Source organism: Gopherus flavomarginatus, chromosome 2 (assembly GCF_025201925.1).
Source record: "Gopherus flavomarginatus isolate rGopFla2 chromosome 2, rGopFla2.mat.asm, whole genome shotgun sequence".
NCBI classification, from domain to species: domain Eukaryota; kingdom Metazoa; phylum Chordata; order Testudines; family Testudinidae; genus Gopherus; species Gopherus flavomarginatus.
This window is the reverse complement of record NC_066618.1, coordinates 252,433,835-252,454,282: the sequence shown is the minus strand read 5'-3', so window position 1 is coordinate 252,454,282 and position 20,448 is coordinate 252,433,835. Positions and strand designations below refer to the sequence as shown.

At 39.7% G+C, this 20,448-nt stretch overlaps 1 protein-coding gene across 1 annotated transcript in view; it reads right to left on the bottom strand.

The window, feature by feature from the left end:
• CNBD1 (cyclic nucleotide binding domain containing 1) overlaps positions 1-1,592 on the bottom strand; it is a 301,514-nt gene extending 299,922 nt beyond the window's left edge. Inside the window, exon 1 of the mRNA XM_050941062.1 lies at positions 1,541-1,592. Within this exon, the coding sequence (XP_050797019.1) occupies positions 1,541-1,592 (52 nt within the window). The remainder of the gene's footprint in view (positions 1-1,540) is intronic.
• Positions 1,593-20,448: the final 18,856 nt, after the last annotated feature.

Genomic DNA, 20,448 nt, shown 5'->3' with positions numbered 1-20,448 from the left:
CAATCATTTCAGAGCACACAAAAAGATTAGCTGTCCTAAGGATGAAATCTTGGCCTCACTGGGTCAATAGGAATTTTGCCATTGACTTCAGCAGGGCCAATTTCTCACCCATGGTGTTTGTTTGACACAGTTAGATTCTCATCCTGAGAAATGCAGAACCCCTATTGAGTACCCATCACTCTTATGGAAAACAGTGGAGGAGCTCTGCAGCTGCTCCATCCCTATCCAGATCAGGCCCTGGGCAAACAGGGCTAATTTCCAAAGGCAGTTAAGTGCAACATGAATACAAAAGAATTTCAAAAGAGTGAGCATGAAACACACAGCCTCCACTCATTTCCCAGATCTAGAAGGAAGCTGTTTTCTCCTTCTCTTTCATTGCATCAGTTCTCTGACCTAAGATCACTGTGAAGAGGTGACAGAAAAGCCATTTTAACATATCACAGTTTGTGCTCCACAATCCAAGGCCATTCCAAAGGACATTTATGTCATGAGCTGTCATAGTGACTCCACAAGGACACATTTGGGGACAGGAGCCCTAGAATTGATATCTGGCTGATAAATACTTGAATGTATTTAAACCTAATTGATTTATTATTCTTTTTTAAATGACAGAAACTCTGAACACCCACTTGGCCTACAACAGCAACAGTTTTCAAAGAAACAGACACCCCTAATGGGATTCTCAGAAACGCCCAGCTCTGCTGCCATTGAAGGTAATGGGAAAACTCCCATCTGGGTGATTCGATGAAAGCAGGGTAAGGCCCAAGCACTTTTGAAAATTCCACTCTTAATGTACATTTTTCATTTAGAAGAAAGAAAACATTATCCCTCCGCATAACCGTAGGAAAGATATTCCATATAAAGAAATAACACAAAGGAGAAAGTTTTGCTTGGAGAGGGTCTGTCTGTCTAGTACCCTCCTCCAGACAAAGAATTTAAAAAAACAATAGTAGCTTCATAAGAAAAATATTCCATTCTTTGCATTCCTAGAAAGAGCCAGAGTCATGGCTGTCATAATGTTGAAAAGCTACCTTGACTGTTTAATTTTCATTCTATAATCTTTGCGGTTTCAGTGATATCTTATATACTTTACAGTCTCTATGCCAGACCGTATTGGGTTTTGGTGGTTTTTATTTTCCTTATATCATGCTAGTGGTACCTGTCCAATGGGCCTTCATAGTTACATTTGAATTATTTTCATATACATTCTATATTTTTTTAAAACATAAAATAAAATTTCAAATGAGAAAAAAGTTTACAACCTCAAGGAAATTATTTATCTAGCATCCTAAATGTCCTCCGTATTGTGCAGACAAATACAAATATCTCATACACTAATATCTAGATCTTAAGAAATTTTATAAGTGACAAAGAAATAAAAACATTCATATCTAAATATTTTAGCATGAAAACTAGTTCCACTGGATTGTAAAAAAAAATCAAGTTAAACCCATGACTAGTCCCATTACAGCAGGGATTTAGCAATACTCCTATAGCAATTAGGTTTTTTCAGGAGCAGCAAAAAGAGTTACACGCTCACAAGTTTGTGCTTTGCTGGGAGCTGAAGCAGAAGCAGCAAGAGGCAGCAACATGGTCTTTTCTGAGGGAGCCTCACTGGAATCCCAACTCCCCCTCCCCTGCCTCTCACCCCCTCCTTCAGGTGAGGTCACAAAGAAAAAGCCAGCATGATTCTCCCAGGTCATAAAGACACATGCTATCTTGTCAACATTCAAGCCAGCAACCTATGATTATTCAGAGCACCACTGTTCCCCTCTAGAGCACAACTGTTCCACTGTTCCACCACTACCAGACATTGAGGAGCCTGCTACAGCCTAATTTCAATAGACCTAGATATTTTATCTCATGCAATTGAAGCTCATGATTTTAGAGACAGATACCGACTGACACTGACCCACCCAGGGTCGTTGTGTTACAGTATTGCCAGACCCAAGCATTCAAAATCACGAGATTGGCTTAAGAGAAAATCAAGAGATTTAAAAATATAATAATTTAGGATTCTTTTTATTCCCAGTGGCTTGAGGTTTTAGGGCCAGGTTTTAATGTTTTTCTCTCCAACAGGAGGACTAGAAACTTACTAGATTTTTAAATGAATGCTAAGATGAGACCCTCATCTAAACATGATTCCACTAAATATTGTGTGACTTGCAATAAAAATCAAGAGTTGGCAAAAGCATCCTCCTCTGACTGGTGTGTTGGTCAGAGTGACTGAGCAAGAGTGCTTGAAGAGTCATTGATCCAGGTGACTCAATTTCTCATTAAGGAAGAAAATTCTATGCAAATCTGTTAAGCCTTCCAGTTTCCCCAGGTGACTCCTGATGTCTTTCCACAGCTCCTGCATAACTGCCCAAATCTCCTTTTTTAGTGGCCAGGTAGTTTACCTAGTGAACCTCAATAGGGGGCCTCATGCAATGGAGAGAGAATGAGACCCTAGTGTGGAAGAAGAGACCACAGCAGTGTCCCTGCAGCAGGAAAAAGCCATAGCCACAAAGGGAATAGGAAAAGTACACCCTGTTGATAGGAGTGGGTCACTGCATTTTCAGCACATGCAAGCAGCAGTGCCTGGTGTGCAGCTCGGGTTGCTCTGTAAGTATTAGCAACAAAGAAGCTCAGCTCATAGTCCTCTCCGATTGTCAAAGCTAGTTTTACATCAGATGTTAGCAATTCACAAAAAGCACACCATGTAAACTATATTTATGCATAATACAAGACATATAGTAATATATCTCTATGGATTAAATAATAAATACTTTATGTGATCAACAGCTACATAACCCTTTTTTTTCAGGTGCATTAAAGAAAAGAAATGTACATGGAGTCTGAACTTGACATTTCTTTAGTTTCAAAAAATTAGCTTACAGAAGTTTCAGGTGCTACACCTATTACCAAGTCCCCACACCAATTGTTATAGTTTTTCAGCCATATTTTCTTACTTTTAAAACATTTCTCTCACTTCTGCTTCTATTTCAAAGACTTAGATAAACTACCAGGAAAACTGACTATCAAGAAGCACTGAAGTGACTATTCAGAAAGTGCAATAAAATGCACAAACAGAGAAATAGCTCATTTTTTCTTAACCCCGAAATTACAGTAATCTTTGTGTTACCTGTAATAATAGCAAAATAATTTCAGACAGGTATTTAAATGTAAAGATATTTTAAACTTGACAACGTCCCTATAACACTTACTAGTATACATGCTATTGTTCATCATACTAAATCATTTGATAACCAGGTAATTAACTTTTGCAAATGTTATTTCCATCTCTATTCAGATTGCTAAAAGCATTTCTTCTGGCACAAATCTTTTCTATTCAAGATAATACAAAATTAATACCACAGTTTAGCAGTCAATCCCCATTCAGCACAGCACTTGAATGCTCACTTTAAGCACTTATGTGCCTTGCTGAATAGAAGCCCTTTGCTGCGTTTCAGTATGTGTATATTCCTTGCATCAGAGTAATAGTTTAGTTGGTTGCCTGCACTGCACTTCCTTATGGACCAAATTTATTGCTGTTGCAACTCTGCTAAGTCAGTGGAGGTGCACCACCGATGAATTTGATCATATATCTATTAGGGAGGATAGAAAATTGCTTCCTGAAGAAAAAAGTCCAGAAACTCAAATTTGAGACTTAGAGGAAAAGAACAGAAGTGCTGGGATAAGCGGAATTTCAAAGGGTTCCTTATTAAGATTAAAAAGGCTGACATTTTGCCTCTATGCAAGGTCAAAAATCCTGTCATGATGAAGAGTTCATGGGTGACAATCCAAGTTGTGATGGCCATTCTCGCTAAATCTTCAAAAGGGATCAAAGCCCTTCTTGGGTTTTGGTTCATTCTCCTATCTGCCTGGAATTGCTTCTAGATTTTAGCCACATGTGTATATTTATGAAAAGGAACATCACTTTTAATACAAATTAGGCCTTTCAATTTATTATTTCAATTCTATGCTTGTGATCAAAAAGCTTGCATTCTTGGCAGACATTCCTCCAAAAGCAAGGCTGTAGCAAATATGAATTCCAATTTCTACAATGAAAGAGAATTCAGAAAGAAAGCCAAACACACAGTACAGTGCCCTAGAGTACTGAAGCAGTAAAGGAAAATACACACATTTCAAATCTCAAATGTAGAAAGTAGCAAAGAAATGTAACAAGGAAGGTTGTTTAGATTCCTTTTCATTAAACCAGTGTTAGAAGGAAGATGCTTCAGAATGACAGATTCAAGTCACTTCTATTTCTGGCCAGATTTTAATAAAGATCACTGTGATGGCACCGATTTTTTTCATTGTCTCTGCTGTGCACATAGAACATATGTTCAATATGAAATTTAATCTCTAGGGAAAGAACACGGAACACAAGGGCCTATTCTCACCATACAAGTGTGCAACCCTCATTGACACTAACAGGAATAATAGAATGCCTAGATAGTAAAACAGACCTGTAGGTTTTCTGTCACAATGTCTGGGGAAATAAACTTTTAAATGCATTTTTTCTATTCTATTATTGCTGTGAATTTCCTATTTTTTTCTTTAACAAGCAAGCAATGGAAATGTCCCTGCAAGAACAAAGTGTGAAGGTTTCTGCATAAAACACATTTTAATACTGCACTATATTTCAATAGCATACTGTTCAGAACGCAAGGAAGAAGAATTTAATGCTAAAGGGGTTTTGGTATACAAAGGCTATCTTCTGTTTCTTATCTAATAACTCAGTTATATTATTGTGAAAATATAAATGATTTTCTTTGCTGTCTCTCTTGGGTCCCTCTATTTTCCCCCAGAAAACTCTGCAGAGTAATTGGCATATCAGCATTCCATTGTATGTAATTTTTATATCTATTCTTGAAGTTGTTCCTTTCAGCACATCACCACACAGCCCCCTAGGAGCAGTAATCATACACTTTTCTGAAAACAACACTAATGGAGAAAACTTCTAAAATATTATTTGGCAAAAGAAGGGAATGAAAACCCTTTACATATTCTGCTGTTCTTGCACAAACGGAGATGGGAAAGGAAATGAGTACCAAGCTCTGCAGTGTCAAAAAATATGGTATTATGTAGCCTGATCCAGAGAGCCAATAAGCATCCTCAATTATAAAGACATTTAGCTTTAAAGGTACTTTTGTTAATAAAACAATAGTCTCATGTAAATCTTACTCATCTGAGTAAATCTTATTCACACAAGTGAACTTCATTCTGATCCTTCTTACATCACTGAAAACAAGGAGTAACTATTGGAGTCAACAGTTTCACCAGTATAAAAACAGTGTGAGATCAGAATCAGGCCAGTTGACTTCAGGCTCCTGCATGACTCCACCAGAGTATATACGTCATGTCTTGTTTCCGTGTTTTGCTAATGAAGCCAGCCTCACCTGGAAAAACGTTAATGTTGTGCCAAGTTGTAAAAAGGGTAAATGGAATGACCTGTGTAATTATAGGCCTGTCAACCTGATGTCGTCCCTAGGCAAGATAATGGAGCAGTTGATACAAAACTCGATTAATAAAAAACTAAAAGGTGGTTAATATAATACATGCTAATCAACATGGGGATATGGAAAATAGATCCAATCAAAATAACTTGATATCTTTTTTTATAAGATTATAAATTTGATTGATAAAGATAATAGTGGGTTTGACATAGTATCCTTAGACATCTGTAAGGTTCTTGACTTGGTACCACACAACATCTTGATTAAAAAATAAGAACAATACAAAATTAATATGGCACACATTAAATGGATTTAAAACTAGCTAACTGATAGATCTCAAAATATAACTGTAAACAGGGAATCATCATCAAGCCGGTCTGTTTTCAGTGGGGACCCACAGGGATGGGTTCTTGGCCCTACGCTATTTAACGTTTTTATCAATAACCTGGAAGAAAACCTAAAATCATCACTGATAGAATGTGTAGATGACACAAAAAGGGGGGACTGGTAAATCATGAAGAAGATAGGTCACTCATTCACAGCAATCTGGGTCACTTAATAGATCAGGGCATAAGCAAAACAATATTCATTTTAATACAGCTAAATATAAATGTACATCTGGGAACAAAGAATGTAGGCCATATTTATCGGATTGGGAAACAATTTACCATGGGTCATGGTGGATTCTCCATCACTGACAATTTAAATCAAGATTGGATGTTTTTCTAAAAGATATGCTCTAAGAATTATTTTGGAGAAGTTCTGTGGCCTGTGTTATACAGGAGATCAAACCAGGTGATCATAATAGTCCATTTTGGCCTTAGAATCTACTAATCTCATTTACTTCTTCTCACTTTTGTTTTGGGTTTTCTTCTGTGTTTTCCGCTGTGCATGGAACAACCTCCTAGTCTCAGTGAGTGAAACCCCTTCTCCTAATTAGAATTTCTTCTAAAAAACTGTTTCTTTTGTGATGCTCACAAACACACTAATTCTGCATTAGCAAAAGTTTTGAAAGATATGCCCCTTCTTAAGCCAGCAGCATGCCCCCAACAGCCCTGCTATTTGTTGTTAAAATTACTCAGAGAAAATTGTGCAGATCTTTGTAACGTGATACCGCCTCTCCTTTCTTACAGGATGAACAGGTTATGTTGGCATTTCAAATATCACCAGCATCACTGGATGAAGCATCCACTGAAATAACTAAGCCAGATCACATCCAGAACTAGTTTTTTCAGGCTCTCTGCAAATTCAGGCAGAGATCTTTGCAGAAGTTATACTCAGTTCATGTTTCCAAGATTTTGTTTGCAACCATAGTAGCTAGAAGCTTACTTTATTTTTAAATGAAAGCTGGGACTCTGAAGAAAAATTAAGAAGCCTGTCCACTCCTTCATGCTAGTTTTTCATACTTCTTCCCAATAGGGCACATCTCACATTCTGGAAAACATTGCACTAACTGACCACAGCCAAATACAATTCTTCTCCATGGCAACAAGTTCTAAGGATGGGAAGAAAAAGAAAAATAATTCAAAATTATCACCACCTCCCTTAGGGTTCTTGGGTGCACTCCAATGCATACATTTCAGGGTTTAAAAAAAGTTAGAAAGACTGACAGATCAGTCCCCGATTTATATTGCAAATATTAAATATTTGTTGTATATTTTCTTGTAATCCAGTCTCACTGGCTTCACTGAGATTTTTCTGTATATAATCTTATCTGTGTATTAGAAGAGAGGAATATGATGGGTCCAGATAACGTGTGAATATGTGCAATTTTCACTGTAATTTGCATGATCAAATGGAGGAAGTTCATTGCAAGATGCATAGATACACCTATTGAGCAAAAGTTTGTTGTCTACACACTGATGAGGAAATAGATTCCAAGAAATACATCCCCAGCCTTTGCTATTCCCTTTGAAATAACTTCCATATGAAACCATAAATATAATTATTAATTTCCAACAACTACTATTCCAAAATATTGAAATCATAATTCTTTTCCTTCTTTCACTAAGCTAATACCAAGCATGTAATGATAGCTAGGAGCATAAACTGCTTTTTTAAAATGAGTAAAAAAATTAAAACACTGACAGCACTTCATTTCTGAATTTCCAGCAAGAACCTAGTTGCTTGCTTAGGACCAGAGTCTGCCACAATCCCTCACACTCAGTATTGCCTTACACCATGTAGTCTCTTTAGAATCTGGCCCTTACAGTTAAAAAACATTTGTCGTTCAGAAATACGGCATCAGTCTAGGTACACAAAGAATGCAGAGCTGGGCCTGAATGTTCTGTTGGATCAAATTCTACATTTCACCAGCATATGGAAAACTGTTTATATCCTTTTGTGACAAAGAGACCCATTTGTAGTTGTCAGACCTGACATACTCATGACACCTAACACACTGTTGTCATGATATATACCCAAAAGGTGGCATATAACATATCCTTGGAAAACTATTACCTCACAGATCATTAATATTATTGTGTGATGTATGTATGAGTTGTGTACAAAGAGTTATGGGTATAAGCTAGAATTATTAATGAAAGCTGATGACACCCTGGTGATTAATATCATTGTGAAAAGCATGCATTAACACTATACAAGGAATTACGAATACTCATTGATATTATGCTTTAAAGTCTGTGACCAAACAGAAGGGAAGGCAGTGATCTACAGGTATCTACCTGTTCTGTTCATTCCCTCTGAAGCACCTGGCATTGGCCACTGTCGGAAGACAGGATATTGGGCTAGATGGACTTTGGTCTGACCTAGTAGGCCATTCTTATGTCTCCAATCAAGGTGTGACCAAAACCAATGGAAGCCCCATGTGCCTACAAATCAGCAGGGAGTGGAAGTCTACAGGCAGGGAAAACAGCATACAGTCATCCTGAGTCTGGGAACGAAACAGTGAGTTTGGGAAGATATAAGGAAAGAGAATAAGCCATCTGGACATCCATCACTAGACAGACCCAAGGGGCTAGAGCTCTTGGCAAGCTGCAAAAGATGGGTAAGAATAGGGTGAAAAATGTACGTGGTCATGTATTTGTAAGGTAAGATGTGGGACTGCTGCTTGTCAAAGCTGTTTAATTTTCTGCCACTCAACTATATGTGGCAATTTAACAGAAAACAAGAAGATAGGTACAAATGATGGAAAAGAAAAAGTTGTCAGGCAGTGAATTTTTACACGTGTTAGACTGGAAGAAAAACTAAATTTATGACTCAGTTTTTTTCCTGATTTTGTGTGTCAAATAAAGACAGCAATCAGGAATGACACATGGAAATGGCTGTGAATAAATGGGAAAAAGCTGTCTAAGCATTATTTTAAGAATAAACTGAAGCATTTCATGTGTTCTCTTCACCTAAAGTTTTAGCTTTTTCTGACCTTATGAAAAGTCTAAGGTGCAAAACACATTCTAACATATAGTAGATAGTAATATGGCAAAAAAAAAAAAACCTTATCCAACAGTTTTCCAGAGATATTACACTTAAGAACTCACATAGCTTAATGTAATTAATAAACAAGTTATTTTGAAATAGGTTGAAAAATCAGATTAAGAGACAGATTCTAATCTCAGTACTTCATAATGAAATGCATTTGGTGTCAAATGCCCTAGTGTAAAAGAAAGGATTGGTGAAAGATACACATTCTTTATTGTGTTAAGATTTCAACACATTCCACATACTGCTTACCAATACCTATATACAAGGTGATTTCACAGTTTTTAAGCATTAACAATGTTAAACTCTGAGAACCCAAAGAAAGGTTACAAAAGCAGTGAAAATTATAAAATGGGTCGTTTAAAAATGAGTATGACTTTTAAGCTATTTTATGTAATCATGTGAGACTTTCACAAAAAATAGTCTTCTTTAGTCAGTAATGTGAGTTTGAAAAGGAAATGTTGCTATTTTTCTTACAAAACTTAATGGGTTAAGTGCCTCATTAAAGTACATTTTCAACATAACCATAAATAAGAGGCTGAGACTAGTGCTTTTATAACATGGCCGGATCTTGCCTTAGCATTCAACCCATTTGATTTGCATTGGCTTCAAGAGTGAGAGCTACTATTCTGATGTATGTTTTAACAATTTAACATAAAATATTATCAGCTTCAAAATACTAGTTTTGCAGTAAATTTCCTTAGCAATTTGGCTTTTGTAGAATGTGCATAGTAGGAATCTTGATTAATCCCTGTTAAAAAATTAATCGCAATAAAAAAATTAATCATGATTAATCACAGTTTTAATTGCACTGTTAAACAATAGAATACCAATTGAAATATATTAAATATTTGTGGATGTTCTTCTATATTTTCAAATATATTGATTTCTATTACAACACAGAATACAAAGTGTACCATGTTCACTTTACATGATTATTTTTAATACAAATATTTGCACTGTAAAAATGATAAACAAAAGAAATAGTATTTTTCAATTCACCTCATACAAATACTGTAGGGCAATCTCTTTATCATGTAAGTCCAACTTATAAATGTAGGGGGTTTTTTGTTACAAAACTGCACTCAGAAACAAAACAATGTAAAACTTTCAGGCCCGCTGACAGCAATTCCAGGCCCCAGGACCAAGGCTGTCCCTAGGAGGGTGTGGGGCCCAGGGTGGAAGTGATGTATCCATCACTTCCGGGACTGACCCGTCACTTCCGGAACCAACCACGCTGGCCAATCCCACCAGCCCCACAAAGCACAGGGCCCAGAGTGGTCTCCCTGATTCGCCATACCGCCGGGATGGCTCTGCCCAGGGCAGACCAGTCAATGGGCCCCCTAAAGAGGTCCAACTGACATTTGGGCAGTGCTCCGCCTGCGCTGGCTGGTGCTCAGTGACCTGCTGTCGGCTGCGCTGCTGGTGCCCAGTGAGCTGCCAGCAGCACTGCTGGGTGTGCTCTTCCGGCACGGCCAGGGCTTCCACATGCCCGCCCAGCTGCCTTTGCCACCACCAGTACTACCCTGTGCACATGTAGGAGCCCTGCGCCCTCTCCGGGCGATTGCCCTCTTTGTCTCCTGCCGTTGGCGGGCCTGAAAACTTTATAGCCTACAAGTCCACTCAGACTTACTTCTTGTTCAGCCAATTGCTCAGACAAACAAGTTTGTTTACAGTTACAGAAGATAATTCTGCCTGCTTCCTATTTACAAGGTCACCTGAAAGTGAGAACAGGTGTTCACATTGCACTTTTGTAACTGGCATCGCAAGGTATTTATGTGGTTGGTATGCTAAACATTCATATGCCCCTTCATGCTTCAGCCACCATTCCAGAGGACATGTCTCCATGCTGATGATGCTCATTAAAAAAATAATGCATTAATTAAATGTGTGACTGAACTCCTTGGGGAAGAATTGTATGTCTCCTACTCTGTTTTACTCGATTCTGCCATATATTTCAAGTTATGGCAATTTCGGACGATGACCCAGCACATGTTCATTTTAAGAACACTTTCACTGCTGATTTGACAAAACACACAGAAGGTTCCAATGTGAGATTTCTAGGTACAGCACTCAACCCAAGATTTAAGAATTTGAATGCTTTCCAAAATCTGAGAAGGATGAGGTGTAGAGCATGCTTTTTGAAGTCTGAAAAGAGCAACACTCTGATGTGGAAACTACAGAACCCAAATCACCAAAAAATAAAATCAAACTTTCTGCTGGTGGCATCTGACTCAGATAACGAAAATGAACATGCATCAGTTTGCATTGCTTTGGATGGTTATTAAGCAGAACCCATTATCAGCATGGACGCATGTCCTCTGAAATGGTAGTTGAAGCATGAAGAGATATATGAATCTTTAGTGCATCTCACATGTAAATATCTTGCAATGCCTGCTACAAGAGTGCCATGTGAACTCCTCTTCAGACTTTCAGGTGATATTGTAAGCAAGGAGCAGGCAGCATTATCTCCTGCAAATGTAAACAAACTTATTTGTCTGAGCAATTGGCTGAACAAGAAGTAGGACTGAGTGGACTTGTAGGTTCTAAAGTTTTACATTGTTTTATTTTTGAATGCTGTTATTTTTTTTGCATGCATAATTCTACATTTGTAAGTTTGACTTCCATGATAAAGACATTGCACTACAGTATTTGTATTAGGTGAATTGAAAAATACTATTTTTTTAATTTGTTTTTTACACTGCAAATATTTGTAATAAAAATAAATATAAAGTGAGCACTGTAAACTTTGTATTCTGTGTTGTAATTGAAATCAATATATTTGAAAATGTAAAAAATATCCAAAAATATTTAAATAAATGGTATTCTATTATTTTTTAAAAGTGTGATTAATTAATTGTGATTAATTTTTTAAACTAAACTTCCCTGTTTGCTGTTCCCATTCACTAGCTCCTCTGGTTGAACAGGTGCTGGTAGTTTAAACACCTGTTCTCCATGACTGACCCTGCCCCCGCTTAAGGATGAATGAATGATAAATGGAATAGGGATCAAAGCCTCATTAAGAAGCTCTCAGCCTGGTCTAGCAGGCATTCTTCTTACCATATGCACAATGTGCTTCAGGTGGCATGTGACCAGGATTCATCACCAAATTTGGTCTGTTGGCTGGGTCATTAGCTTCCCTGGCCCAGGCCAGATACTGATGGGGAGTGCGACGCAAACACTGATCCATGCCCCCCTCTAGCAGGCATGAAAGACAGAGTAACATGACAGCCTCTCGAATAAAAACAAGTATGATTTATGTGAAAGTGTTTCGTATTTTAATTTTGTTGCCTATCTGTGGTTGGTAGACTTGTTGCAAACATTGCAAATGGGCAGTGTTTTACTCATGGTACATGCAATTGAGATTGAGGGGTCCAGACCTCATCCAAATTCTACAAACATTTTGGGCCATAACATGATCAGATGCCTGCATAAGGGAGTAAGGGGGCATTTTATTCCACTTACTCTCTTACACACATTAACAAATGCATGTAAGAGCAAGCAGGAGATGACCCCAGCATCTGTGTGGCCACAATTCCCTCTCTGGACCATATGAGTTGGGAATGGATAGTCGGGGTTCAGAGCAGTTGTAGCCCCATCACCATCACACCAGGCAGCACAGCTGAGCCAGCATGGAGCTGGAAGTCAGCTGCATCAGGAAAGGATCTGTCACAGTGCACTTCCTCCCACTGGAGCAAGGAGGAAACTAGGTCTGAGCCACAATTTGATCCTTCATATGCTCTTTTGGCAGTCTAGTAACTCCCCCAGCTAGCCTTTTTGGAGCTTCTCAACACAAATTCCTCAGGAGACTTCCTGCTACTCTGTACCTGCTGTATTATCTTCTGCAGGAGTGAGATAATGGCCCATTTCTCACTCTCCAGTGGTTTACTCCTCAAGGTATAACCAAGTAACCTCTTTTCCCCAGATCCTCCAGTGGATCATCTGTCACAGGACAGCCAAGCATCCCAACCATTCTGCCAGCATCAGGTTCTTTTTATGGGGCAGGCAGGTGGCATTAGGGTTGCCAACTTCATATTCAGACAAAACTGAACACTCTTGTTCTGTCCTCTACTCTGCCCCTCCTCTGAGGTCCCACTCCTTCTCTGAGGTCCCTCCCCCCACCTCACTCCATCTCTCACCCCTTCACTCACTTGCTCATTTTCACTGGGATGACTCAGGAGGTTGGTTTATGCCAGGGGGGTGAGGGCTGAGGCTGTGGGGTGCATGATCCGGGGGGAATGAGGGTTTTGGGATACAGTATGGGGCTCCAGGCTGGAGCAGAGGGGTCCAGAGGGCAGGAGGGAGATCAGGGCTTAGGCAGAGGGCTGGGGCACAGGGGGGATGAGGGCTCTGGCTGGGGGTGCAGGCTCTCGGATGGGGCCAGGGATGAAGGGTTTGAGGTGTAGAGGGAGCTCTGGGCTGGGATCGAGGGGTTCAGAGGGCGGGAGGGGGATCAGGCCTGGGACATGGGGTTGGGACGCAGGGGTAGTGGTGAGGGATATGGCTGGGGGTGCAGGCTCTGGGGGAGGGGCAAGGATGAGGGGTTTGGGGTGAAGGAGGGTGCTCTGGGCTGGGATTGAGGGGTTTGGAGGGTCAGAGGGGGATCAGGGCTGGTGCAGGAGGTTGAGGCATGGAAGGGGGTGAGGGGTGCAAGCTCCGGGTGGCACTTATCTCAAGCAGCTCCCAGAAGCATCAGCATGTCCTCCCTCTGGCTCTCCTATGCAAAGGCACAGCCAGGTGGCTCTGCACACTGCACCATTGGCAGGCGCCTCCCTCGCAGATCCCATTGGCCACAGTTCCCAGCCAATAGGAGCTGTAAAGCCAGCACTTGGGGCGAGAGCAGCATGTGCACCCCCTGGCCACTCCTATGCCTAGGAGCTGGAGAGGGGACATTGTGCTGCTTCCAGGAGCCATGCAGAGCCCAGACAGGGAGCCTGATTTGGGTTCGCTGCACCACTGACTGGATTTTTAACAGCTGCTGACTGGAGCCACCAGGGTCCCTTTTCTACTGGGTGTTCTGGTCGAAAACTGAACACCTGGCAACCCTAGGTGGCATGCTTCCCTTCACTGGTACAGTGGGACATATTAATCACTCTGTGAAACCATCTCACAAGATTGTGAGACCAGAAGGCCTACAGGAGATGGGTTAAATGATCTCCCCTAAAAAGAAGGCTCAGTGCTGGAGGGAGTGGTGGAACTACCCAGATGCTTCCTATAGAGATGATATAATGCTTTACAAAAGGACAATGAGCTGCTGAGACACCCCACACAGATTACCACTTCCAAGAAGTCCTGCTATCAGAGACATAGAGTGGAACATTGAACTCAACTTTTTCAGACTATCAAAAGAGAAAGATTTAGGCTTATTCTCATTTTGCCATCCACTAATAGCCCCCAAAGTGCAATGAGAATTTTTATTGTACATAAGTTATTTTCCCTTTATAATTATGTACTGTTGCTCCAGTTCTGCAAAGACTTAAACATGTGTAAAGTTAAGCAAAGGCGTAAGTCCCTGCAGGGTCTGGGTTTATATTTTATATCAGGAGGAAAAATCTCTCAGACCAGCTATCCAGTATTTTTTTTAAATGAACACAAAATAATTTCCGTCAGTCATAATAACAATGTTTTCATGGCGAAAAAATAGGTTGAAATAAATGTGCAAGTGAGTTTGACTGTGAAATTTAAATGTCTCCAGGCTGGTAATTCAGAGGAGGTTGTAGGCTTGCAATCGGCAGAAATTAAATGGAAAGTAAGTTGTGACATTCTGTCAGACTTCACCTGCAAGTGCAGAATAATTATAAAATCAAGTCAGCTTAACCCTCACAGTTCCCCAAGAGCTTAACAAATTGAGCAAGTGTAACACAGACAGACCCCAGTCATCAGCAGGTAGGATCGATTCTGAGCCCTCTGGAGCTTAGTGAATGAGCCTCTATCACACGAGCTAAAAGCCAACTGCTTGTTAAGCAGACCCATTTTATCTCTCTCTTTAAGTGGTCTCAGTGCCACTAGATGGGACAGAACACTGCACCCAGGAGATGTGTGGGTTACACAAGGCTTTATGAAACTCCTTTAAAAGTGTTAAACAATCACAATTTTGAAGCGACCCAAATTGAAAAAGCTCTTTAGTCCTGTAACCTGCATGCTCACTGAGTTTGGACAGAACCTGATTGATTTCATTGGGGTTTCAGTTGGGTGTATGGGTTTGGCCTGAGCTTGTAGAATTAGAGCTGTAGTTTGCATCTGACTCCTCTTGGGCAGAGAAAACAGACTGGTGAGTTTCACTTTTTGTTTGTATTTGTAACCTGATCTAGTTCACTTGTTGGTTCCCACTCTGCACTAGCCCAGTATTATTATTGTGTGTATTCACTACACTGCAGGATGCATGTTCAAATTAGAGCTAGCAAATAATTGATTTTTTTGGTTTACTGAAACTATAAATGAAAATAAATATTCATTGGGCCAGGAAAAAAGAGTGAGCCCTTACCTGGCATGTGGAGACCCAAAGTCACATCCCTATTTACACACAGCAGAACAGCTTCAACAGGAGAGATAGTGAGAAAGGCTCATAGTAAGCCATTCCATAGCACAGTGGCTAGGGTGTGCTTCTGTAATGTTAGAGCTTCAAATGCGGTCTCTGTAGGAGGCTGAGGAGAGAATTGAACCTGGCTCTCCCACATCTCAGTTGAGTGTGCTAACCTCTGGACGAAAAGTTATAAAGAAGGGGGCTGTCACCACTTCATCTTCCTATTCCTGTTTTGTTAGTCCAGAGCAAAAAATGGAAAAGTTTCAATAATGTTGAAATGTAAGTGTTTTGTTTTGACATTACCAAAACTTTAATATCTCAGTTTGGTCAAAACTGTTCAACAAACTTGATGTGACTTCACTTGATGTGTCTCGGGTTGACTGGCGCTGCATTTTTCATCCAATAAACTATTTGCCATAAAAAATTTCATGCAGTTCAGGAAAGTGCTATTATTCCCATTTTACAGATGGGTAACTGAGGCTCAGAGAAATTAAATGACTTGCACAAGGTCACACAGGAAGTCTGTAGTGGAATAGGGACTTGAAGCAGGTCTCCCAAAGTTTAAGCTAGCTACTAGAATTTCCTCTCTCCGTAGAAGCAGCTACACAGCACTTCCAAGAATTTGCAAGTGGGAAATGGATAGCTTGAGTCCATGCGGAAGACAAATCATCATCCCCAGCAGAGCCAGAATGCTGGTACTTGAGCAACCTGTATTCCACACCCAAAATGGGCTCTGCCAGGCCCCATTCTATATTTATACTCTATAGTTCTGCATGCCTGCACCAGGGATGGCAGGCATTGCACTCTTTCAAAAGAGTATAGTAGATGCCACTCCTGGCTGTGCTTCCCCAGACCCCCTGCACTCTGCTTCCAGGACACATTAAACAAATGCCACGTAGGCATTGCCCCCTGCAACCCTCTAAAGGAATCCACAGCCTAGCCCATAATAGGAAGAGGTGTATTTCTTTCCAATATATTTGTGATCAGTTTATCTAAAGGGAGAGACAAGATCTCATAATGCAATGGCAGGAACTCAGTACAGGTGTTAATGTGTAGCCAGATGGTGCCACGTTAATCTACTACATTAAAGCAGATTTAAGACATCTTCCACCATTCTATTTCAGTAATTGGGACTATTTCTTTTCTTTAGAATGTAACTGACTGTGTGAGCAATAGCTGATCGTCTCACAAATCAAATTCCCTAAAGATGGTAAGGTTTAAATAATATTCTTGCACTGCTCACCAAGGTAGCTGCTTTTCAAAATATGTCACATTTGTAAGACTGACAGTCATCTGAAGAGCAAACAAGACAAAAATGAAACGATATATAATTATTTCTGATTTTTTTTTAAAGGCTTCTTTTTTTAAGGAATAAAATGCGTCTCGGCACATGTTAATGTAAATCACTGCAGTAAATGTTACATCTCTGTCTCGGAGCATGTTAATGTAATTTACGCTACTGAACATCACAGTTCCATCTGTTGAAGCAATCAGTTAAAATATACTGTATTATTATTTTCAGGAGACAGAGGTTTTTAATCCTTCAGCTTGTTTTTTTAAGTTTCTTCTGATGAAAATAACATCTAACATGTGACACTGACTGAAAATAAATAAGGTGTTTGATTAAGTTAAAAATGGGGTATGCAAATTCCTTGCTGGTAGAGAAGCACTCACCAGCTCTCTGTAAAATTGCAGCTGTTAGCAGGCTTGGGCCAGATTTTCCATTGTTCAGCACCTACATTTAAGGCCAGGACTGCAAAAGCACTCAGAATTCAGCAGTCCCCTCTAGAGGGATGTATGAAGTTGAGGGAAGACATCAGTAGTGTGAACTAGTATAATAAATCTTATATTCTTACAACTTGACTCAATTTTTAAATTTCTTTAATTTTTAGATAGTGAATGTTCATTCAGAGCTACAATGCCTAGAGCTGGGCGGGAATTTTCAGATGAAACTCTTTTTTTCTTTTTTGCCATAAAATACAGATTTGGGTCAAGCAAAATCTTTTGCAAATTTGGGCCAAATTCACTGAATTGTTTCAATAAAAAAAATTAAAATCAAATCATTTCAACGTTTTTAAACATTTCAGGTTTTTTTATTTAAAACTACTGTAATTTGTTTCTAATTTTGCTTCAATTTATTTTTTTAAATTCAAAAACTCAAACAAAACATTTTGGACAACCTGAAAGTTTTTTTCCCCAACTTTCTCGTTTGCTGAAAATTTTTTTAAAAAACTGTTTGTTCTTCAGTTTAGCTAGCAAACCGAAATCCCATTTATACACACAGCTCTAATAATGACCTCCCTTGAGAATATCTATATAGACTATTTGTAAAATATTCATTGGAAGAATTTGCAATTACATTGTAAGCTATTCAGACCAGGGATGTCTGTTCTCTGTTCGTACAGTGCCTAGCACAATGGGACTGGGGCCTCTAGGTATTACCCCAACACAAATAATAAATTATAAACAGAGATGTATATTTCCATGAAGAATTTTAAAGGCTTTAAAGTCAAGACTAATTTAGAGTATATCATGTAATTACATGAAATATTATAAAAGCAGCAAAGAGTCCTGTGGCACCTTATAGACTAACAGACGTTTTGGAGCATGAGCTTTCATGGGTGAATACCCACTTCGTCAGATGCATGATGTATTCACCCACGAAAGCTCATGCTCCAAAATGTCTGTTAGTCTATAAGGTGCCACAGGACTCTTTGCTGCTTTTACAGATCCAGACTAACACGGCTACCCCTCTGATACATGAAATATTACAGTTTTTTTAAACAAGATTTTATTTACCAAAAACTGTAATGGCTCCAAATAGCCATTATTAGAGAGTGCAGAACAGTGGATATGATGTTTGCTGCTCACCAAATACAGGAAAAGTGTCGGGAACCAAACCATAAGTTCTACATGGCATTTGTAGACTTGCCAAAGGCCTTTGATGCTACTAGTCATAAGGGTCTTGAGTGAATCTTGCACAAAGTTGGGTGCCTGTAAAAATTCATCACCATCAGATGGTTGGGCCACAACGGCATGCTGGCTACAGTGCTGGAAAATGGTGCTTTATCACAGATTTTTTTGTCATGAATGGCATTAAGCAGGGCTTTGTCTTCGCACCTACACTACTTACCATTCTCTTTGGTGCTAGATTCTTTCAAAGACCACAACCGGCTGATTTACACACAATTCTGCACATATGGCAACGTCTTCAATATCCAGTATCTTTGTACTTGCACTAAAGAGATTGACTTGCTCGTCAGGGAGTTGCTCTTTGCAGTTGACTGTGAACTCATAGCACATATTGCTGAAGACATGCAGCATCTAATCGACTGCTTTTCTAGATCAGCAAAGACATCTGAACTCTTTATCAGCCCCAAGGAAACCAAAGTGCCTTGCCAGCCTGCTCCAGGAAAAATGTATTCTGCCCCCAAAATCACAATTGATGACATACTGCTCAGTGTGGCAGAAAAATTTTGCTATCCTGGCAGCACTTTATCTAATTATGCCATGATCGACAATGAAATCATGCAGGGCATCTGTCATGGTATAATTCCCCACTCTGAACCTTAGCATCCAAAAGATGGGGTACCAACATGAATTCCTCTAAGCTCAATTACCAGCTTAGTACTTGTAGCGCTGCCACCAACCAGGAATTCCAGTGCCTGGTACACTCCGGTCCCCCCCAAAACCTTGCCCGGGGTCCCCCAAGACCCAGTCCCTCTGGATCTTAACACAAGGAAAGTAAACCCTTTCCCTCACCGTTTCCTCTCCCAGGCTTCCCCTCCCTGGGTTACCCTGGAAGATCACTGTGATTCAAACTCCTTGAATCTTAAAACAGAGAGGAAAATTCACCTTCCCCCCTCCTTCTCTCTCCCCCTCCCAAACTCTCCCTGAGAGAGAAAGTAATCCTAACACAGAGAGAAAATTAACCTTTCTCTCCCCCTTCCCTCCTTTCTCCCCACCAATTCCCTGGTGGATCCAGATCCAGTCTCCTGAGGTCTCACCGGAATAAAAAAAAATCAGGTTTTTAAACAAGAAAAGCTTTTAATTAAAGAAATAAAAACCAGTAAAAATTATCTTTGTAAATTTAAGATGGAATATGTTACAGGGTCTTTCAGCTATAGACACTGGGAATACCCTCCCAGCCTAAGTATACAAGTACAAATTAAAATCCTTTCAGCAAAATACAAATTTGACCTCCTTCCAGCCAAATACACATTTGCAAATAAAGAAAACAAACATAAGCCTAACTTGCCTTATTTACCTATTACTTACTATTCTGGACATATAAGAGACTGTATCAGAGAGATTGGAGAGAAACTTGGTTGCACGTCTGGTCCCTCTGAGCCCCCAGAGTGAACAACAACCAAACTCTAACAGCACACACACAAACTTCCCTCCCTCAAGATTTGAAAGTATCCTGTCCCCTGATTGGTCCTCTGGTCAGGTGACTGCCAGACTCACTGCACTTGTTAACCCTTTACAGTCAAAAGAGATATAAAGTACTTTTGTTCTATTAACTCCTACTATCTGTTTATGACAGCATCTCTAAAGCCAGTTCTGCCAATAGTCAACTTCCTCATTACTTGTGGAATGTGACAGGCATTCGGCTTCACTTCAAGATTAGTGTCTATTGTGAAATTGTGTTAAGGACTCTCTTCTACAGCTGTGAAACATGGACATGCTATAGCAGGTCCTAGAAGCAACTAGAGTGTTTCCACATGTGCTATCTGCATCTCATCTGTAAAATCAAGTGGTCGGACAGGATATCAAACTTCAAAGTCCTGGACTGGAGCTGCATGACTGGAGCATTGAAACTCTAATTATACATGAACAACTTTAACGGGATGATCCCCTCGTACATATAAAAACAGATTTAACTTAACAGACCCTCTTTTTCTGAGCTGTTCCTATCTAGCATGTTAATGTGTGCTAAAAATTTTAAATATGCAGATTATGGACATAATAGGATGTATTGGAATAGCACATTCAGTGGGGGGGGGGAAGAGATTGTTAAAGGTATAATAGAACATAATTGACTTT